The sequence below is a fragment of the Ostrinia nubilalis genome, chromosome 14 (genome assembly GCF_963855985.1).
Source record: "Ostrinia nubilalis chromosome 14, ilOstNubi1.1, whole genome shotgun sequence".
Taxonomy (NCBI): domain Eukaryota; kingdom Metazoa; phylum Arthropoda; class Insecta; order Lepidoptera; family Crambidae; genus Ostrinia; species Ostrinia nubilalis.
This window is the reverse complement of record NC_087101.1, coordinates 6,581,198-6,600,721: the sequence shown is the minus strand read 5'-3', so window position 1 is coordinate 6,600,721 and position 19,524 is coordinate 6,581,198. Positions and strand designations below refer to the sequence as shown.

At 35.7% G+C, this 19,524-nt stretch overlaps 1 protein-coding gene across 3 annotated transcripts in view; it reads right to left on the bottom strand.

Annotated features, from left to right (window-relative positions):
- The window catches only part of LOC135078037 (alpha-actinin, sarcomeric), a 32,666-nt gene extending 15,214 nt beyond the window's left edge, over positions 1–17,452 (bottom strand). For 2 of the 3 annotated variants that reach the window (XM_063972589.1, XM_063972588.1), the window contains exon 1: positions 17,184–17,452. In XM_063972589.1, the coding sequence (XP_063828659.1) occupies positions 17,184–17,309 (126 nt within the window). In that variant the 5' untranslated portion in view covers positions 17,310–17,452. The remainder of the gene's footprint in view (positions 1–17,183) is intronic. The other variant, XM_063972587.1, reaches the window with a different exon arrangement.
- Positions 17,453–19,524: the final 2,072 nt, after the last annotated feature.

The following is a 19,524-nucleotide window of genomic DNA, read 5'->3' as shown; positions in this document are numbered from 1 at the left end:
GTAGCGGGAGAGTGGTGGGCGATAGGCGACACGATGATATTAATTGATTAGAACGTGAACCTAATTATCATCGATAAAAACTATCAAATTGCCCACTGAATATTGATACACCAAATGATATGACGTGTGTAAACAACTCTCGTATTAATAGGTAAAAGTTCTGCATGCCTATACATAAGAACGAAAGTGTGTTTCGTATCAAGTCCAAAGTATCTCAAAATATATTCAAGCGAATTCCAGAATATAAACGTCCTCGTTTTAAATAACCACAACATAGAGCGGAACATGCTCTAAGACCTTGCTGCAATGATTTTATTAAAATTTTCTAGTGTCACTTCGCGCGACGTAAATAATATCCAGTGAAGACGTTTAGACAATATTGTGTCACAGAAATACGTCGGCCTCGTACCAGCACACGTGGAATCGTCCTTGAGACAAACAGTCGTGACCCAGAATGTGAAAATATCCTATCACCTTGCGTCGGTCGCCACGGCCAGTACTAAAATAAGGCGCGCAGGTGTGGACACTGCACCGGTCATGAGCTAGCATCACAGGCATACTAGGGATGCCTGGTGCTTTTGTGTGGATATTTTGGAACGCGATGGACAGTAGCGACACTGGAAAGGAATGTTAATTAGGTTGATGATAGTTGATGGGGTTTATGAAATGGTTAACATCTCAGAACCTATGTGAAAGTTTATAAGTGAAGTTTCTAAGTAAATTCATCCAGATATTTTATAAGCCGCATAGCATATAACCGGGAAGAAATTGTAAGGCTTCCTACTACACTACTACTACTACAGACTGAAAACCCAAGCTGAAAACACCTCCAAAATATAATTTCTAAATAAGATTTTACAGGAAGTGATGTTGCAGAAAAACTAAATACGCTTCCTACTTCTAAAAATGTGTCAACGTCAACCATTCAGCTTCGAAATTGCTAAACTATTTTAAAATGAAGATATTGAGAAAAACAGGAGCACACATATGAATATTAAGTAGACGAGCTGTCATCATTCACTCGCCGGGTGCAAAGAATGAAAGGTTAATAATCCGAAGGCGACTGGGCAAGGTGATGCGCGGCTGCTCTGGCTTATAACAAATGATTTGGTGATAGGCGCATTTCATCCACTAATAGCTATTATCTTCTGCTTGCATGAAGATCTGTTCTACTCACACCAGCAGCACCTCGCACCTTGAAAATTAATATTTCCAGGTCATTCAAATTAAAAAAAATGGATTTCTAAAGTTGTTTAGCATCAGATCAATTTTTTCAAAGTGTAGGGTAACTCTCTAACAACTTTAAGCAACTTATTTGAAGGGTACAAAATTCTAAAATCTGTTTAGTAAAATCTTTCTAAAATCTGTTTTCAAAAGCAGCGGCCCTAAAACATTTGCTTTTTTTATCAATTTTGACACGCATGTCGAAGTAATAAATAGGTATAATGAAATAATAGAGTCATAATTCCAAAGAAATGAATCTAGGGAACAGTAGTACAAGAAATGTAATAAGTAATACAGATGATGATTAGGGGCATCATCGCTTCCGCTATTACTTACGTGTTTTGCTCCACAGTTCGCAGCTAATAACTTTTTCATAGCACGCGCTAGGTGTTACAGCGGCGACCTCTATTTGTCTCTTGTAAATTACACTCGCCGTAGAGTTATGATTTATGCAATATTCATAATAGTGCCAGAGTCCCGAGGGAATGGTTGCCAGGTAAACTGCATTGGCAAGAGCAGACGTAAACTTTGCGACACACTCACGTAATATCAACAAATCTTGTGAATGAATGCATTTTTTTGGACAATGCACAAGAATGTTTCTTGAAATTCTCTTCATGAGTGTGCAGAATTATTTTAAGTATTTCGTACTAATTACAAAGATGTATTAGTGTACTTAATTATAGTTCCTAATTTCGGTTTTTTTAATGCGTAATAATATGAACCTACCTAGTACTTGTTTATTTTGCAGTTGAACCTGTGTTTCGAAAGTGAAATGATTCACATAATCAAACGGGCCTACTATGAATATTGAAAGCAAAATTCGTCAATTTAGTAGGTAAAGGATAAATCGTTGAATAATTTAGCAGAGAAACCATTGTGTATGCAAATTATACCGGTCCGAGTGATATTAATAAAGTATCTGGTCAGTTTAGTATGTCGTTTTATTGCGTATATCGGGATGTGAATTAAAGTGAAAATAATATTTCCATAATGAATATGGCTTGGTGGTAGGTACAGTTTTATGAGAAGCTTCGCGTAGACTTAGTGGATGCGGGAATAAAAATAAATTAATGAATATACACGGATAAACAGTATCTATTAATATTAATGTAAAAGGAAAAGCAGAGAAGCCTATTAAATAAAGCTAAAGAGTAGTGAAGCAAATTGCAGAAATTTGGAATTAATTAACAGATGTTTATTTATTCAAAGATGTTTATATTGACCATGGGCAATCTGCATATGACGTGGAAATGAGATAGAGGAAAGAAATTATTCGTAATGTGCTTGTAGATCCAGCGATCTATCATGTTGGTCCCATTAAACTAGTGTGGGTGGGCAATGAGAAAGTAATCATAGCAAGAATGGGTGGGCATTAAGTAGTACATCGGTCCGTTTTCAAAAATGTAGATCTTTATCGCTGTCTCAATTATTTGCAACTTTGCCAATGGTTTCATCTAGGTGAAGATATTTGCCTATCCTGCTTCTATTCTACTTATGCCGAGTCTGCGCAGTAAGGCTTACTCTGTCACTTTCCTTTCTGTTGTATCATTAATCATACGATACATTTGTCATCTTTTCACCCACTGGGCTAACTTCTGATTTCGTTGGAAACGAGAATTCTAGTAAATTCGATATCTGGTCTTCTTTTTTTTCCCTTACCAATTGTGTTAAATTGCACATGAATTATCTCTAATCTGGGATCAGTAATGTTGGAATTTACTTAACTTATGGTCATTAATAACGCTTGCCTGCTTGATAAATAACAAAAAATAATGCACAGTCTTAATCTAGATGCTCAGGTAGATGAGGCTGTATCTGCTATCGTGAGATCGTTATGTGGATAAGTCGTAGATCGCTTCTATATTAGTCTCTATGGGAAAATTCCTTGCGGTGAGTGCTTGCTCTTTGTCTTAGATTGTTAATGACTTTAATTAGATATTGCGTGCGTTGCAACTTCTAACCTGAATGCACTTCTAAGTCATTACATTGTAATTTAAAAGTTTAATATCCAGTCAATTAATTAAATTACTATTAGTAGTTCCCTACGTAGGTACCTTCTAGTTATTGCATTGTTATAATAATCAACATAACAGTGTTGTAATACCAATCAGTTGGCAAGACTAATATTATAAAGTAGTCTTGATGAATATTGAAAAGGTCGAATTTGTTTATAAAATAAACAGAGTCTGGCGATCGTGAATGCCATCTGAAAATATTAAGTATGTGTTGACACATGAAAATAAAATGTGTCTAACCTCATTTTAATTGCTAACATGATTCTAAATTATATTACCTCCATCTATGATGAGGGTAAAGATAATCAGAAATATATTCAACGAATATTAAAATGAAATCACAGTCTCATGAGTGGCATTGATAAATATGTACCTAAGTAATTACAAAATTATAGAGAGCTTATAAAAAGAAATGACAACACAATCGGTGATTACTTTGATTGATGATCTTCAGCTTCTGGAGTTAGCAGTAGTGATGATGTTGAAGCTAACGGCAAGTCTATTAGCAAGACCAGTATTTGTGATGTCACGTCATGCGCCACCATCATCAATCTTCGGGTTCAAGTTCACCCGATTAATCGCATGGTTGTTATTACAACAAATAATAACCGAAAGTATCGATTTGATGATTTCTCCTCATTTGTTTTGACGTCACGACGAGTTGAAGCGGACGAGCCAATAACTCGAAAATTAAACAAAGCACGATCGGCATTGTTTGCTCAATTGATAAATGATTAGTAATGGGGTCCGATGTACGGCGAATTGTTTGTGAGTGTAATTGGGTTCGGTGTGACACACCTGCAGAGGTGTCCGCTTGGGACGGCTGCCAGGCCCTCGCCCACTGTCATTTCGATAAACGTTAGCTTAGCACACATTCGAATGTAGTCAGTAAACATTTGGCCGCTAGCAAGCGCCACCACACCACACCACCACTCCATATTGTTTAAACTACAAATAATTACCCATAAGATAGCCATTTATTTCCCAAATACCAGTATCACTAGTTTTTCCTTGTAAATTTGCATATTAGTCTGTACGTTACCGCGTTATGCTAATGTTATTGTATTCTCAAAATTTTAGGTTTTAAAGTAACTAATCGCTAAAAAAACTTGTTTTTATACCTCATTAGTAAGTAGATGTTCTAATAATGAACTTAGTTGTGGTAGTTCTAATTAACCTACTAAAGTTTATTTGGCCTTAATTGAAGTCGTTGCTGGCAACTATTTCGGTAGCATAGTAGGAAAGGTAAACTAAATTATTTATAATTAGCTTAAACGATTACTGTTATCATATACTTCATATCTGACAAATGATAACACGGAGATCAATGACCAAGGGTACAGACGATTAAATATTTGCACAAGAAAAAAAAATAAACGCGTTACTCTTTTTCGGCATGCCGTAAAAATGAGCAAGCGTTTCACACATTTGTACTAAATACCTTTGAATGGACTCACGTTTCGTGAAATGTGTCAGGTTGGTGGAAATATGTGATAACTTTCCTTTCCAAATTGAATACCTGTAAAAGAGAAATTTTCAAATTAATAAAGTGATTCAGTAAAAAGTTAAACCTATTCTAATTATGTGATACGCGGGCGAACATTCGTACTTCAAATATAACATTTATAATATTGTAGCACAGAACCTTTATGTAATGTTGATTATGTTGTAGGTATATGCTTGTAGCTGCATCTACGCAAACATTGAATTTTGTTTCTTTACAGAATTTGAATCGTTTTTATTGGCCATCTAGTCTAAAACCACTAGACTAGTAGACGATCTTCAAATAAATAATTGACGACAAATTTTAAATAACCAAATCGCCATGGGAACAGATGGCGGAGATCTGAAATATGCATATAATAATATCCGACTTGATAGCAGCCGCGCCGCGTGGGCGTAGATCCCTGGATATTTCTTCTTACAAGCTTTATTGATCTGACAGAAACGAGAAACAAACTGGATCGCTATGAAAGCGTCAAAGCAGCAAATCACAAGATACTTGTAATTTACAACCCGCACTCGAAGAACACAATAGATCTGCGTGTGGGCACTGTTGCTCAACTCGCCCATAGATCTATAACGAATGGTTTTTATACTATTTGTAATGTAACAACAGTCTCGCAAGTCTCGTAACCATGTCGATGGGAATCTTCTATCTAATCGTGTAAGCCACTTTAAAAATAGTATCCCTGTAATAAACCTACTTACTCACGCGCCATGTTTTCGCTATAAATAAAGTTCGAGATTACGTCTTTCGCAAGCTTACGGATTTGGAATGTCTGAATACTTCCTTATGTAAATAATGATGTAATGTCGATCCCAAATCATCGGCTTGTTTACAACAGCTGACGTGTGCCAAATAGAAAGGTACAACATGATTCATCTTGTACATTATTTATTTTACATCTATATTTAGCAATACTGCATGCTAAGCAACGTCAAAATACTATAACACTTCTCCAATTGAGAAGTGTTATAGTATTTTGACGTTGCTTAGTAATAATTAGAAAGAAAGAAAGAAGAAAGAAAGAAGAAAGAAAGAAGAAAGAAAGAAGAAAGAAAGATACATTTATTACAATTAAAGAGTTAAATATTCAGTTCATGAAGTCTACAAAAATAAACGCGTGGAACTCGCCTAAAATCTTCGTGCTGATCTGCCCCGGTTCTTTCACCGAGCTATGGCTATGGTCTTTATTTAGATTGGGTGAGTGACAGTTGACTGCTTTAGTCTCGTCTCACGAATTTTCCTACTGATAATAACCGAGAATTCTTGTCTAAAGTAAAAGCTCTGAAAGTTGAGAGAAATTTCATAGCAGTTAGGTATGAGCAGCTGCAAATAATGGAGGAGATTATTATCTAAATTCAATGTTATCCTCGTCTTTTGAAAATGGTTATAGTAACTGATAAAATATAAATTTATTTCTAACTCTCCTAAAGAACAGGTGAAGATAAATACCAATCATAAAATTCCATTGATTCAGAATATTCAGATACACTTCAGATATTTATAAAAGGTTTAATTTGTGAGAGGAAAAGTTACGTTCCTTTTAATTGTAACACCATTGTATTTCCATTACACAGTGCAGCCGCGTGAGAAAAAATCTTAGAAAGCATTAAAAACAATGTTGTACCTATCTACCGGCTGCAATGCAAATTGCAATGAATATTAAATGAGGCGATAAATTTGAAATTGGCTCCCCGAAATGGTGTAAGAAAACAATCAAAGTGCGTAACTAATTAGTGTTGTACTGGTATGTAAAGTAGCTTCGAAGAATTTTTGAGTGCGCAAAATCGATGAGGTTCGATGAGAGTTTGTTTTTTTAGTTCTTAAGTGCTATTACTTATCACTATTAATGAACTAGAACTTACAAAACCATAACTTGCCAAGATTTGTAATAACATTTCCCTTTCGTTACATATTATTTACAAATACAGCTTTTCAATTAGTAGGTAGGTACTTACTTATGTATATTGGATCTAAGTGAAATCGAGAAATAACAGTTTATGTGGTTGGTCAGATTTCCTATGTAATTGAGTATGTAGAGATTACTAGCTGTCAAAGAGGCCAATAGCCCGTTCCGGTCGGGGTACAACAATGACGCTACGTGGTCGTTTGTTTTGTTACTAAGCCCCTCCTCGCTACATTTTCACCGGTAATTTTAATATTTGCATTGTCTGATTTTAATGAATGAAAATTCTATTCATATTTGAACTCGTGTTAGCTTTAATAATTTGTTTTTACTATTATGCTTGTTGATATCTTTTCTTTACTTTTAGTTCAGTTCTACTCAAAAATATTTAAAATTATCGATGGTCTTGAATAATGCATTAAAATAATCCGTTTCTTCCGATAAACTCTTCAAACCTCAGTTATAATGAAATATTGTTCCCAAGTACCGTTAAAGCCTGGAGTAACGCAAGGAGCCAATTTGGTACCGGTCTCAAAAGTAGCACACAGACGAGATTATGGGTTTCTCTTCATTTTACTTATTAGGAAGTTAAATGCCAAAGTTCACTTATTGATGGTGGTGTAAGTTACTATTATCTTGTGATGATCCTTTCATATAAGAAGACTTTTGCAAATACACTTTACGATTTACATTACATTAACAAAAACATAATTCAAATTCAAATTCAAATTCTTTATTGCTCCAATGTTGGTATATAAAAGTTCTTACATATAGGCATAAGACCCAAAACATGGACCCTACATATACATAATGTTACCTATGTGCAAGGATTTTAGTATATTATTTTAATCTTCTACGTTCATGGACTAAAGTTTTATACTTTTTAAAATGTTTGTTTCTAAGCTTTAGTCTTGCTTGATAACTAAACTACGTAATCTCATGTTTTTATGCTCTAACTACACAAACACATCTAGGTTACCTGGAATTACACTCTCTTGCATTGTGTCCTTCATTCCTATCACATAAAAAAAAAAAAAAAAAATTCATTGTTTGACATCACGTTCACGCGTTTTTATACCATTATTGGCACCCATTTGTGGTTTACTTTGCCACTTGCATATTCATTTACCTAATTTAAGCATTAGCTTTTAACTTAGGCATTGTTAATCATGACGCACCTCGTCGCCTTCGTAATGTGTTCTTCATTGTTGTCTTCGTCCAGCGTCTTTGTTTCGACCGTTCAAAATATGGTATTGTTTACAAAAGGTGCTCACCGAATTAGGCTCTGGTTATTCCAAGACTTTCTTCCTTTGTTAGGTAATGGACAATGTATAATAAAGAGTAATTCTGTTACGAATTTAAGGCATGAGAGAAATAAAGTTTTGACAATGAATCGTACTTTTATGGTGCTAGTAACTTTGAATTATGTAGGTCATGGAGCGCTTTGTAAATGAAATATTCCAGAATATTTTGCAAGTTCAGAAGTAACTTCTATAACGTAATAAACTTCGTTTCATAAGCTTAGTTAGATGATACCTTTGGGATGTACCCTAGCAGTCTGGACGTATCGATCGTTGGAAATTGTTGTTGTCATACGTAGGCACATACGTATTGTTGAGCTTCTTAACATGCGTTTTACTTAGATACTATAGAAGAGTTTATGAGAGGAGTTTACATAATTTTGTGCCATGGTAGTTTAACGCAAGATATTTTTAAATTCAGATACAATATAGCTATTTTAAAATTTAGCTCTTCCCTTGTGTGCAGCCAGCTTATTAAAATTATTGGCTGTTAATTTGGCAGAATGCTAATTTTAATCGGTTTTATTTAATTAACGTAACGAATGGATGTCAACGTTAATTAGCATGGAAAACTAGTAACTTACTCGTAGGTATATAAATACAAATTATACAGGAATGTATAGTTTATCTTAATATACTTTATTCTACACTTACATTATTAATTTTTGGTCGTGTCCCATCTCATCGGTCAATACTTTTGGAATGGTTGTAAGAGTAAGTTTATCTACTGATTAAGATAACGCAGATAATACATTGTCGTTTTATTTATAGGAACTGATAAGACGTAGATAATGTATTCTTATTTAGCATATTATGCACTTTCTAGTATTGTTTCTATAGAGGGACATGTAAATATTGAGGAAGTTGTGTGGGAAAGAATAGAAGGGATGGGGTATTGTTGTTTCAGCGACAAATAAATAAAAAACTACTGCCTAAAAACACCAAGAGACGCATAAGATGTGCGTGTAAAATAGTGATGAAAAAGAACGAAGAAGAATGACTAACTAAAATAATTTTAAAGCAAGTAGCAAGAGCTGTTGAATGATAGATAGTGTGAATGGATGTGGGTTTAAAAGATGTTGTATAGTGTCCTGTAACCCATAAATTATTTCTTGTATGTAAATATCGACAAGTAGATAAAAATAAACATGTTTACATCTAATTTTTCAAAGTAGTTGGCTAACAATCATCTGCTGAATCACTAGCTAGCAAAAGAATAAAACAATAGCAATTCTTTCTTACTTATGCAAGTACACTGTATATTTTACCAATAAAGTCCCCCAGATCTAGTATAACAAGGGTATCCTATTTAGGTACAACTACATACAAATTGAAAGATGAATTTATAGCGGAAGAGATGCGGTGATCCAGACATCCTGTGCCCGATAAAACGATTCGCTCAAGGTGCGTGCATATCGCAAACTTTATAAGGCTACCAAAAGTATTGTTTCAAGGTTTATATTGTTGTTAGTTAGTGTCATTGGTATGACTTGCCAGGTTATTCTGTTGTAACTGTTAAAGGTAAGTAGAGACAGAGCACGTCAAGCTTATCACTGCGGTATCTTAATTGTTTAGTTGTACCTAATAGAAGCTTTTTTGGACTATGAGCTTTCGTCTGTACTTTTCCCATTATTTGCTGAACATAATAGGCCTATTTAAGTAGTTTCAGTTTCAACTTCTATCATAGAAAAAACATTTTTAGTCCTTGGTAACGTTGTCTGTAAATCACGAAATGTTTACTTGGTATTGTAGTTAGAATAGGAGTTCGTTGTTTAGTTCTTTTTACGTCCAGCTATTTCCAAGTCCATATATCACTGGTGGCTTTATCGCATTTCACCGACATCCAGCGCTGGATCGGTAATCATGGCGCGTGTTTGGCAGATATGCCGGTTCGGCCGGAAGCGTCCTACGCGAGGTGTCCGCTCGATGCAAGACAACAGGAATCCGACACTAGGCCGCCATTGATATTGAACGCGGAAACCTCAAGCTGTAGGTCGAATTTTTGCTCCGATATGCACTACATATACAGTATACAGCTATCTGATAAGAAATGTTTGTAGCCGATTGTTCAAGGTCGCGCAATCAGCCGGTTTGTTATTGATTAAATACCGCCTTCAATTTATACATATACCAAGCTACCGTTGTTGTGGAAAATTCAAACTGCGAAACTCTTCCGTGAATCCAATATAAATATTTTTAGAATACTGCAGCTGTCTGTAATAAAGGGAATTCTGGAATTCCCATATCCCACATTCGGAATAGCCCTTACAGATCTTTTGTAACCATCTGTAGGGGCGCAATGAATGAACGTCCATGACGGACCCCTATCTAACAGCCGCTTAGGGCACTATCTCTGACGATAATCTGTGACGACTGTGTATTTCCGATAACCACCATAGTGTGTTGTTGCAATATATTTTTGTACGAGTAGGTATAATTATGTAAAATTTTCATAGTTTCATACAGACAGTCCTCATAATTCAGATCTTGTATAGTACCTAGTTGTTTTTACATTTGCAATAAGTGAGCTCGTAGTCATCGACCGAAATGTTATTTCCGAGGCTAATGACGTACGATTCTCAAATTTTATTGCACAATTACAAAATATACTTACATTAAAAAATAATGCTCTTCCAGATGTAAATTTAGGAAAGCCAAAGCCGTTGGCGTCGAAAATATATTTAGTTACAATTTTCTAATTATAATAACAAGTGAGTGTAAGCATTTCGCGTGGGCGACCGGACCGGCACAGAAATAGCTGGTGTTGGCACTCGCGCGCAGTGTGGCCGCGGGCCTGATCTACTGTCTACAGGGTTGACAGGGTCATTAGAAAAATCAATGGGCGATGTGAAAAGAAAATACAGCAGCTTTACAAAAAAATCTCGGAACTTTTCAATAAAAGACGTCTGTGAATTGTCTATAGAAAATTAGAAAATGTTCGTCATGACGGACGAAGAGTTGAAGGCATTGGTAGAAAATAATACAGAACTTGAGTATTACGTCGTTTTAATCGATGCTGGAATCTACAATGATCAACGGTAATTATTAAATCAACCTTGACTTGTATCATGTACCTATTGTTGGACAGTATGATACAATTCAACGATGAGATTGAAGTAAGGCAACATGAGGATACAATGGTACTGAAGATGACAATGCACATTAGATCGCATTTGCAACAGGTTCTAGTATTGAGCAAGAAATAAAAATAATAGAGACATATTAGAAAGTTCAAAGATCGGGTTATTTCCAAATTAAAACGGAACTTGATAGCTTTTTTCCATCATCATCAAGATTCCGATCTTGTTCGGTGAAAATAAGCTTTGGATTAATGCAAGAATCAGTTTCTCTGAATCCAATAAATTGTGGGTGGCATTGCCCACTTGGCAACCCTGTTAATGGTGACAGTCGTCAAGATTTTTCACTGAAGAAAGACATTTCTTTATCGATGCTATTTGCAACAGTTTACGATCCCACAGACGTATTTGTGACGACTGATTTGTCTGAACTAAGGAGAGCATCGGTAATTGCACAGTAAAGTACCTTTCGTTACACAATAACGCTGAGAATCAGACAATGTGTCACCACATCGAACGACATTCGCCTTGAAACAAAACACTTTATTATGTGCACTTAAAAATGTAAAGGGATATACACGAGGGAGATTTGTGGATCGTATTTTGTTATGTAATAAAATTTGTACTAACATTTTAAATGCCATCATCATTATTTCAGCCACAGCAGGACCACTGCTGAATCTCTCTCAATGATATCCAGATAGGCTGGTTGTTTGCCAGATTTTATGATTTTTATATCATAAGAATACTTAAGTCCAGGGCAATTCAAGAATCACTATGTTTTATGAAATACATCTACATAGCATTAAGTTGTAGAGCTTAAAAAACCTTTACTTACTGTGCAAAATACCTAATATACTACGTTAATGGTGTACCATTATTATTGTTGATACTAACAACGACAACGTTGTGCAACGAAGAGGCAAGGTTGACGCTGCGCGCGCGCCGCACCTGGGTGCCTGGGTGCAGGCAGTGGGCGTGGCTCGCCTACTTACCCACCTTTCTGTCGGCAGGGCTTAGCAGCCTAAGGATCATAACATTTTGAAATCTCTATCCTGCTTAAAGTTATAAGCCTTACTGAACGAGCAGCGTGTTCCACTTACACTAGTTTTATTTCGTCTACAGGCTATTTAGTTTAAGAGGTGTATGAAGGATAATAGTGTCTATTTATTAGATGTTAATGACGTATTGTATCCAGTATGTGTAAAAGATGACCTAATTATCGTATCATCTACGTAAAGCCCTGTTTAGTTTTGGGCAATTGTTTGATAGTTAGTAAACTCTAAAGAACACTGCTCACTGATTTTCTGTCTTTTTCTTATCTTAGAAAATACACTAGTATAATTTTAACTATTTCGCATTCATTTTATCTACAATGTTGCATCAGCCCTAGAGGTGTGTTCAAATTCAATAGCCTTCGAAAAAAACGTAACTATGTACTATGAGATGCGGGCGCGTCGGTCGGTAGCCGCAGTACAGGGAAAAAACAAAACAATGTACCTATTGAAACCTGGTTCGTTGAAATTAACTCACACCTATTTATGTTTTGACTGGTCTATAGGATAAACAAACGTCTAAAACGGATATTGGTACACGTAGTATTTACTAAAATTAATTATTATCAAATAATGTGGATTCTAAATGAAGAAATCATTGTTTGATGAACAAGGTATAGAGAAAAAATTGCTAGGAATTTTGGTGAAAAAGTTTAATAAGATAAGGGATCAGGCCTACTACTTATTAAATGTTAAAAATCCATAATAATAATGTAGGTAGGTACGTGCATGTGTATTTTTTGCACTGAAGCTGATGTAATGAGCGACAACAGTAGGTACGTGATTAATCAAGTTTGCCGAGTTAGCAATTCCATATACGTTGCCATGCACTTTTCTCAGAACCATTAAATTGTTTACACAGAAAAAATGTACCGTCTGTAGTATAGCGAGTCTGTTTACTAGGACTGACCGAACCAAACCGGTCTACTTAAAATGATATTATTGACGTCGCCGCGCCAAGCCGGCACACATCTGGGCTGCGCTTACGCATCCACCATCGTGTCCTGCGGTTTTACCACTGAGTAACGCATCTTCTCACTAAATGATCGGTAAACTCAAGTATACTTTCACTTTATTATAATATGATTCAGGTTTTCTGAATATTAAGTTGCGGTGTTCGTCATTCACGTTTGGTTGAAATGCTGCATTGCAAATTGCATCGTTGCTAACGACTTATGCAATTTTAAAAAGCATGCCATTTGGAATCGAGTATCATTAACATTTATTAATAGTCTTGCAAAACGTAAAGCTGACTCAACAATGCCTTTCATAGGCTCAATTTCTTAAATTCACACCATCATTTTATTTACTGTTAATTTCAAATTTCTATTTATAGCTATGTCTTTATAAGCTGACTCAACAATATCTTCCATAAGCTCATGTCCTTCAATTCACACTATCATTTTATTTACTGTTAATTTCAAATTTATATTTATAGCCATATCTTTAACACCTTTGGATTCTTACCATTAGGTTCTTCGTATTCATAAGTGTCAGCTATTACAATGTCATTTCACGTGGCCGTTGTTTGTTTACATGCAGAGTGCATCGTTCCGGCAGCTTATGAACTGGAAAGCAGGTTCTGAACGCGCCGTCGATAGAGCCGCTTAGAAAGTTACATTTCTCCAACCTACACAGTACACACTCGATAACATCTTATAGTAGGTACGCTATCGACGTGTCGTAGTTCAACTCAAGGTCGATCGTGTTTGTTTCTTCACAAACTTCGCGTTTTATTACATTTCCTTCGAGCAGCACGAAATTTCATGGGCAAGTCGCATAAAATTCGTAGTGTGGATTATTTTATGTTTAAGTCTTATCTTGTAATGCGTGTTTGTTATTATTATTACATCTAAACAGTATTAGCAAATTAGGTACTACCACAGGTTATGTACGCACAAGCGAATTGGAAATATGTAAATGAAGTTTTTTTATAAATCCACTCGACTCGTATGTTTACGTTGAAATATAATAGTGTATTTGGTCGAAAATTGAAAAAGGAAGTGAGAAAACTTATGAACGCATGCTATGAGCAGAACAAAACAAACATTGACAATGACACCACACTTGTTGTGGTCGATGACTCGTTAAAGGATATCTTGTGGTTTCTTTTGGTGATTGATTTTGGAGTTAAAGACAAAGCTTTTAGTGTCATTCCGGTTATTGCGCGTGCTCGGGTTCCAAAACAGGAAGAAGGAATTGATATACGAGTAGTGAAGTAGGTTCACCTTTGTTGAGCGTGACAAAGTTTCTAGTGTACAATAGGTGTAACTCGATTCTTGGCTTTTGTAGGGGTCAATTTAGACGGGGTTCGAATACTTGTAACTTAACCTACACGTAGCTAGTAGCACTTTCCATAAAGGGAAAATACAGAAAGGTAACATTTATACCCATGGGAAAGTGAAAATTGCTGCAGTGAAAAGTGAGAAAACACTTTGTCATATTATAATACCTATCAAAATTATTTTGCTTACAACTTTTGTATCTAGGGACTACTAGGAAGGATAAGGATACAAGGGATATTTAAATCATTTAGCAGATAGATAACGTTACTTTTGACTGGAAAACATTACTTTACAGAAAATACATTGTGTATTAACTTCATTAAAATTCTGCACAAACAAACAAGACTATTGACAATATCAATGTACTACTCGTATGTAACATAGCTTTAACTTGTTCCAATTTTGAACGCATGCCAAAAGCGAGCCAACGTCGACAAGGAAAAAATAACTTGTCAAAGGTTACATAACAGAGATTTTGTCTCCAATAACACAAGCCAAAGCCTCTAGTTCTAACTAAAGTGTTTTGTAATTATAATTACTGTTTACAATTGTTATAACACTCATTAAAAATATTGTAATATTGTTTCTATGTGACACCTTTCTTTTGATAATTTGATGTTTTTTTCTTCTGTGTTGCATAATTATCTTGAAAATATTTTCGAAACAAAATTCTGGACTCATTTCAATAAGTTCGACTTAAGACTTCGATTTAATTCTTATTCTCTTTAGTAAGCTAAGCACAGTTTGACACGAGCTAAAGTCACTGACCTTAAAATCCTAAGAAGTAAGTTCAGGCATGTCAGACCGATAATTCTTTAGACTAATGACACGAAGAATGCTTCGGCCGACCAAATTGGAAATGGATTCACTAAGAAGTTTTATAATATCGCTTTTGGTTTTACTCTTATTAACGCCCCAGTAATGATCCATGATTTCTATGGAAGTACAACTGATGATGAGCCAAACGTTTCTCTCACCTATAATATGAAGCGTGAATAAATTTGTGGTTTAGGTAAATTACGAACTTGCTAACCAGTTTTGAGTGAAAAACCACTTTCACGGCAGATTTCTAGGGTATCAAACGATGATGTTACTTTTAATAAATTCGTTTTACGGTTCGCATTTCCAAATATTGGACCTATTAGAGCTAGTGATTAAAGGAATGGGTTTCTTTTACTTATTTATTTACAACCGTGACATCAGCATAAGTATCAGTGTTGGGAATTAATTTGATGAACGGTGAATATTTTGAAAGTGTTGTGATAATGACTTTGAATATCGTCTGTCGAATTTGGGGTACTCTGAATGGAACGGGGAAAACATCTGACATGTGTGCTAGTGACCCCCTTGCGGAAGAGTGATTCCAATGTTTCGCAGTAAAGCGAGTGGTTGGGTGACTTTTCCGTTCGGTCGCATCTCAAGTTGGTCGGCCGCGACATTGACCCGGCATACATGATCGGGCAATGCACTGAGTGTCGCAGGCTCTTTGTTTATATCCTGCGAGGCTCTCGTTCGTTGTCCTCCACTAAGATCTAGCCAACAAACGCAGTATAATGAGCACCAATCTGTGTAACAAGATGTTCTCCGTTGCTATATCCATCCGAATGTGAAAAAATGTTTATACAACGTAAATGTATGCCAATTTTCGGAGGTCGCGGAATGTGCCGATTTTTACTTTTTTCTAAATTATCTAGATCAAGATTAGCAAAGAAAAATGTCCTTCACTGTATATTTTTTGTTATGATCAAAATATTGAAATAGATCACATTTTTATAAAATTTGGTCTATTTCTTCAAGGTTTGTATTATAACATTGTTAAACATTTACACTGTCCAAATTATTAAATAGATCTCTGAATTTCTGGTCTCCGTCTGGGTCTAGCAAGAACGTAAATATACCATTAAACGAGTGCTATGCTAGTTGGTATAAATAAAAGTGTCCACAGTGCAAGTCGACATCGCTTTCGTAAGTCGTTAATGACATTCCACTTGGGTTGAGCTCACGGGGTGCGTCAGAGCGCTCGTCACGGGCCTGCTCAGCCATCGCGGCTTTAGCTACATTCAAGATGCATTCTGCGTAGACACCAGAAGCTGAGCAGTTTCCTGAAATACGGGTTTCATGGTGACGTAAAGACGGACGCCCGCGCTTTCAGCGGCGCCTGGGCTGGACCCATTTTAGGACATGACTAACGGAAATTCGACTCCTCTCTCTCTGGCTCGTTCTCTCCCGTGGGACGATGCGTGCGCGCGTCCCGCTCGCACGTAAAGCTCCAAGAAATCTTTTAATAGTGTCCACGGCCGCGATCTACTTTCAACTAACGGCGGGAAATGTGCACGATAAACTTTGAATTTTTGAATATACGCGCGGATATCCGTTTGCGATTCATTTATTATTTAATAAAAAAATATTGCAATGTTTTTTTTTATATGCATCATACCGCAGGTCTAGTGGCATCGGCTGTAGCAAATAGTTGGCGAAAAATTGAAGGTTTCAGAAATTTAAAACTAGTCTGCCATTGAGACTGTTGAGGCTGCGCACTAAGAATAGATTCATAAACTAATTTTATTTTAGCACTGCTAATTCGCCGACAAAATAGATCAGGCACCAACAACTCCTTCGACTGAACATGACATAGAATTTAGTGATAAAATTGAAAAATTGTAAATACACAAACATGAGTCACGACAAAGATAAGGTTTTCCTGTCCATACATTCGCTAGGAGCGAGCGGTATTGTTAAACCGTGTTGTTAGAGGGACGGTATTCGTTTACCTACCCCTCTAGTGTGTCAACTAGGTGAATGGAACTGACCTTTTTCTGTTGTTTCTCCCAAGCCGGGTCTAAGAGACCCTCGCGCTCCCACTCCTCCTCCTGCTCCATGTACCCGTCGTACTCATAATTATTTGACATCACCCCGTTGTCCATCATCATGGTCATCGCACTGACCGTCGATTTCGATGTTCGTTCGAGCCTATGACCGCGAACTCGCGTGTGATGGTTCGCACCGCGCACTGCAACAAGCAGCCGGCCGCACGCCCGCTGCGAGAAGACTGGCACACGAGCGCTCTCTGCGGCGGCGTGTGGAACTTTTTCTTTGAGTTCCGTTCCACTCGCGCAGCTGTCAAATTTTGGAACGGGTTATTCGGTTTGAGTGCGCATAACGGAGCGGTGTGTAAAGCGCCAAAATTAAGAAGCGACTACTAAAAGCGCGGTGAACAGTGTTGCCAGTTTGGTGATTTTGTCGCTAGATTTAGTGATTTTTAGGGGCTCCATGGTGAAATTTTGGAAAAGATATCACTAGAAAAACATCTGGTGATTTTTAATGATATTTTTAAATGACGACAATTGTACAATTGCGTATTCGATTGTCGATTCATTCGTCGAAGCTAAACAACATTCGAATAAAAATCGACAATCGAATAACAATTGCGCGCAGGACAGCCAGGACAATATATCGACCCAGCGCGCGTGCAACACTAACGCTACTAACTATCGGTGTGGGTGGTCCAGTTTTAATTATTTAAATAATCTCAGTAGCATTACAATACAAATTATGTAAAAAATGCAATAAATAAAAATGATTAAGTACACCTAACTTGAGATGACGAAGAAATACCAAACGAAGTATGTATTTAATGTTGATTTCTAATTTAACGTTTTTATTTATTGTTTTTTAAATACTTAAGTTGCTTTTTAACTTGTCACTAAGATTAAAAATTATTATTCTTACGATTAAAATTATGTTTCTTAACAAATAACTTGTGATTTTATTTAATACTTAACCCTTGATAAAATTAATTCGTTAGTGAATTTTGGAGATTTTTTTAAGTAATAATATGAAGAAATCTAGAGATTTTTTTAAATTAAGCTGGGGATTTTTTTTTCTGTGAGCTGACAACACTGGCGGTGAAACATTACTGTTCGTATATTTTTACTAGAAGGTTGTTTTGTGGGTTGATGAGTTAGTAAAAATAAATGTAATGTGTTTGACCGTCAGTCATAACAACTGTCAGGAAAGGCTAATCTCAGAAACTACTGTGTGGATTTTAATATTTTTATTGTTTTTTTTTTACATCTTTGCTTTGATATTGAGGCATCTGCATCTGCATTCTGCATATCGTTGTATGTACTTACTTACCTATCATTATCTTTTTTCCGCTCGTTTTCAAATTCATAGACACCCTGTATAATATTTTAATGAGAACGAGGTCTAGTAGGTGACCAGTAAAATATTAATGGCAGATTTTTTTAAATTAGTAAAATGGGGAGTGCGACTAGGTTCGTGGAATAATAACGGGTCTAAAATACACAAAAAAATTTATTCACCACATAAAATTTCATTGGATAATAATCTTGCTCATGCAAAATAACAGTTATAATTTTATATTCTTTGAAGATTCCACATATTAACATACTTATAGCAACATACACGATCACAGGAAGGTTAAAATTTTGGAATAGAAAACTTATTTCACCATTCAAGAGCTTGACAAGTTAATATATTGGTGTACAAAATAAATCTAATACATATGAGTATTAAATGCATAAGTGAACTTATAAGATACAAGGTTCCTCGCAAGTCGCAATACAGCTTCATGTAACATCCATTGAATATTGTACTTATATAATAAGTATCCATAAATGTATTTTAACGGTTAACGGCATATAATCCACAAAGCTTTGAGCAAAATCACAATAAACTAAAGATTACAAACCGTTCCACATTAAGAAGATATATTTTTGTATATTCTCATAAGTATAAAAACTTTACTGACAATTCAACTTTTATTTTATGCATTTTTCCAGAATTTAGAAACGTTTAAAATTTTAGGCTACATATTTTATATATTAACACCTATTATTAAACAATTTTTTAAAGGACCCGTTTCGTATCCAAACAAAATGACAGGAGATGAATCGAAATTATAATTTTGACTTTTTTATCAACTGTTGCTCTTAATTGGTAGTATTTATCGATCTATTATTAACAACATCCATAAAATGCATTTAATAAGATTATAATTACTGTTGTGTAACTTGTGAATTTTTTGTAATTGTTTTGTGCAGTTTAGTATGTGCAGAAATTTAAGAGATCTCTACTATATTGAAGTTTATCACCGGGTTCATATATTAGGTAGGATAGAATCTCGAT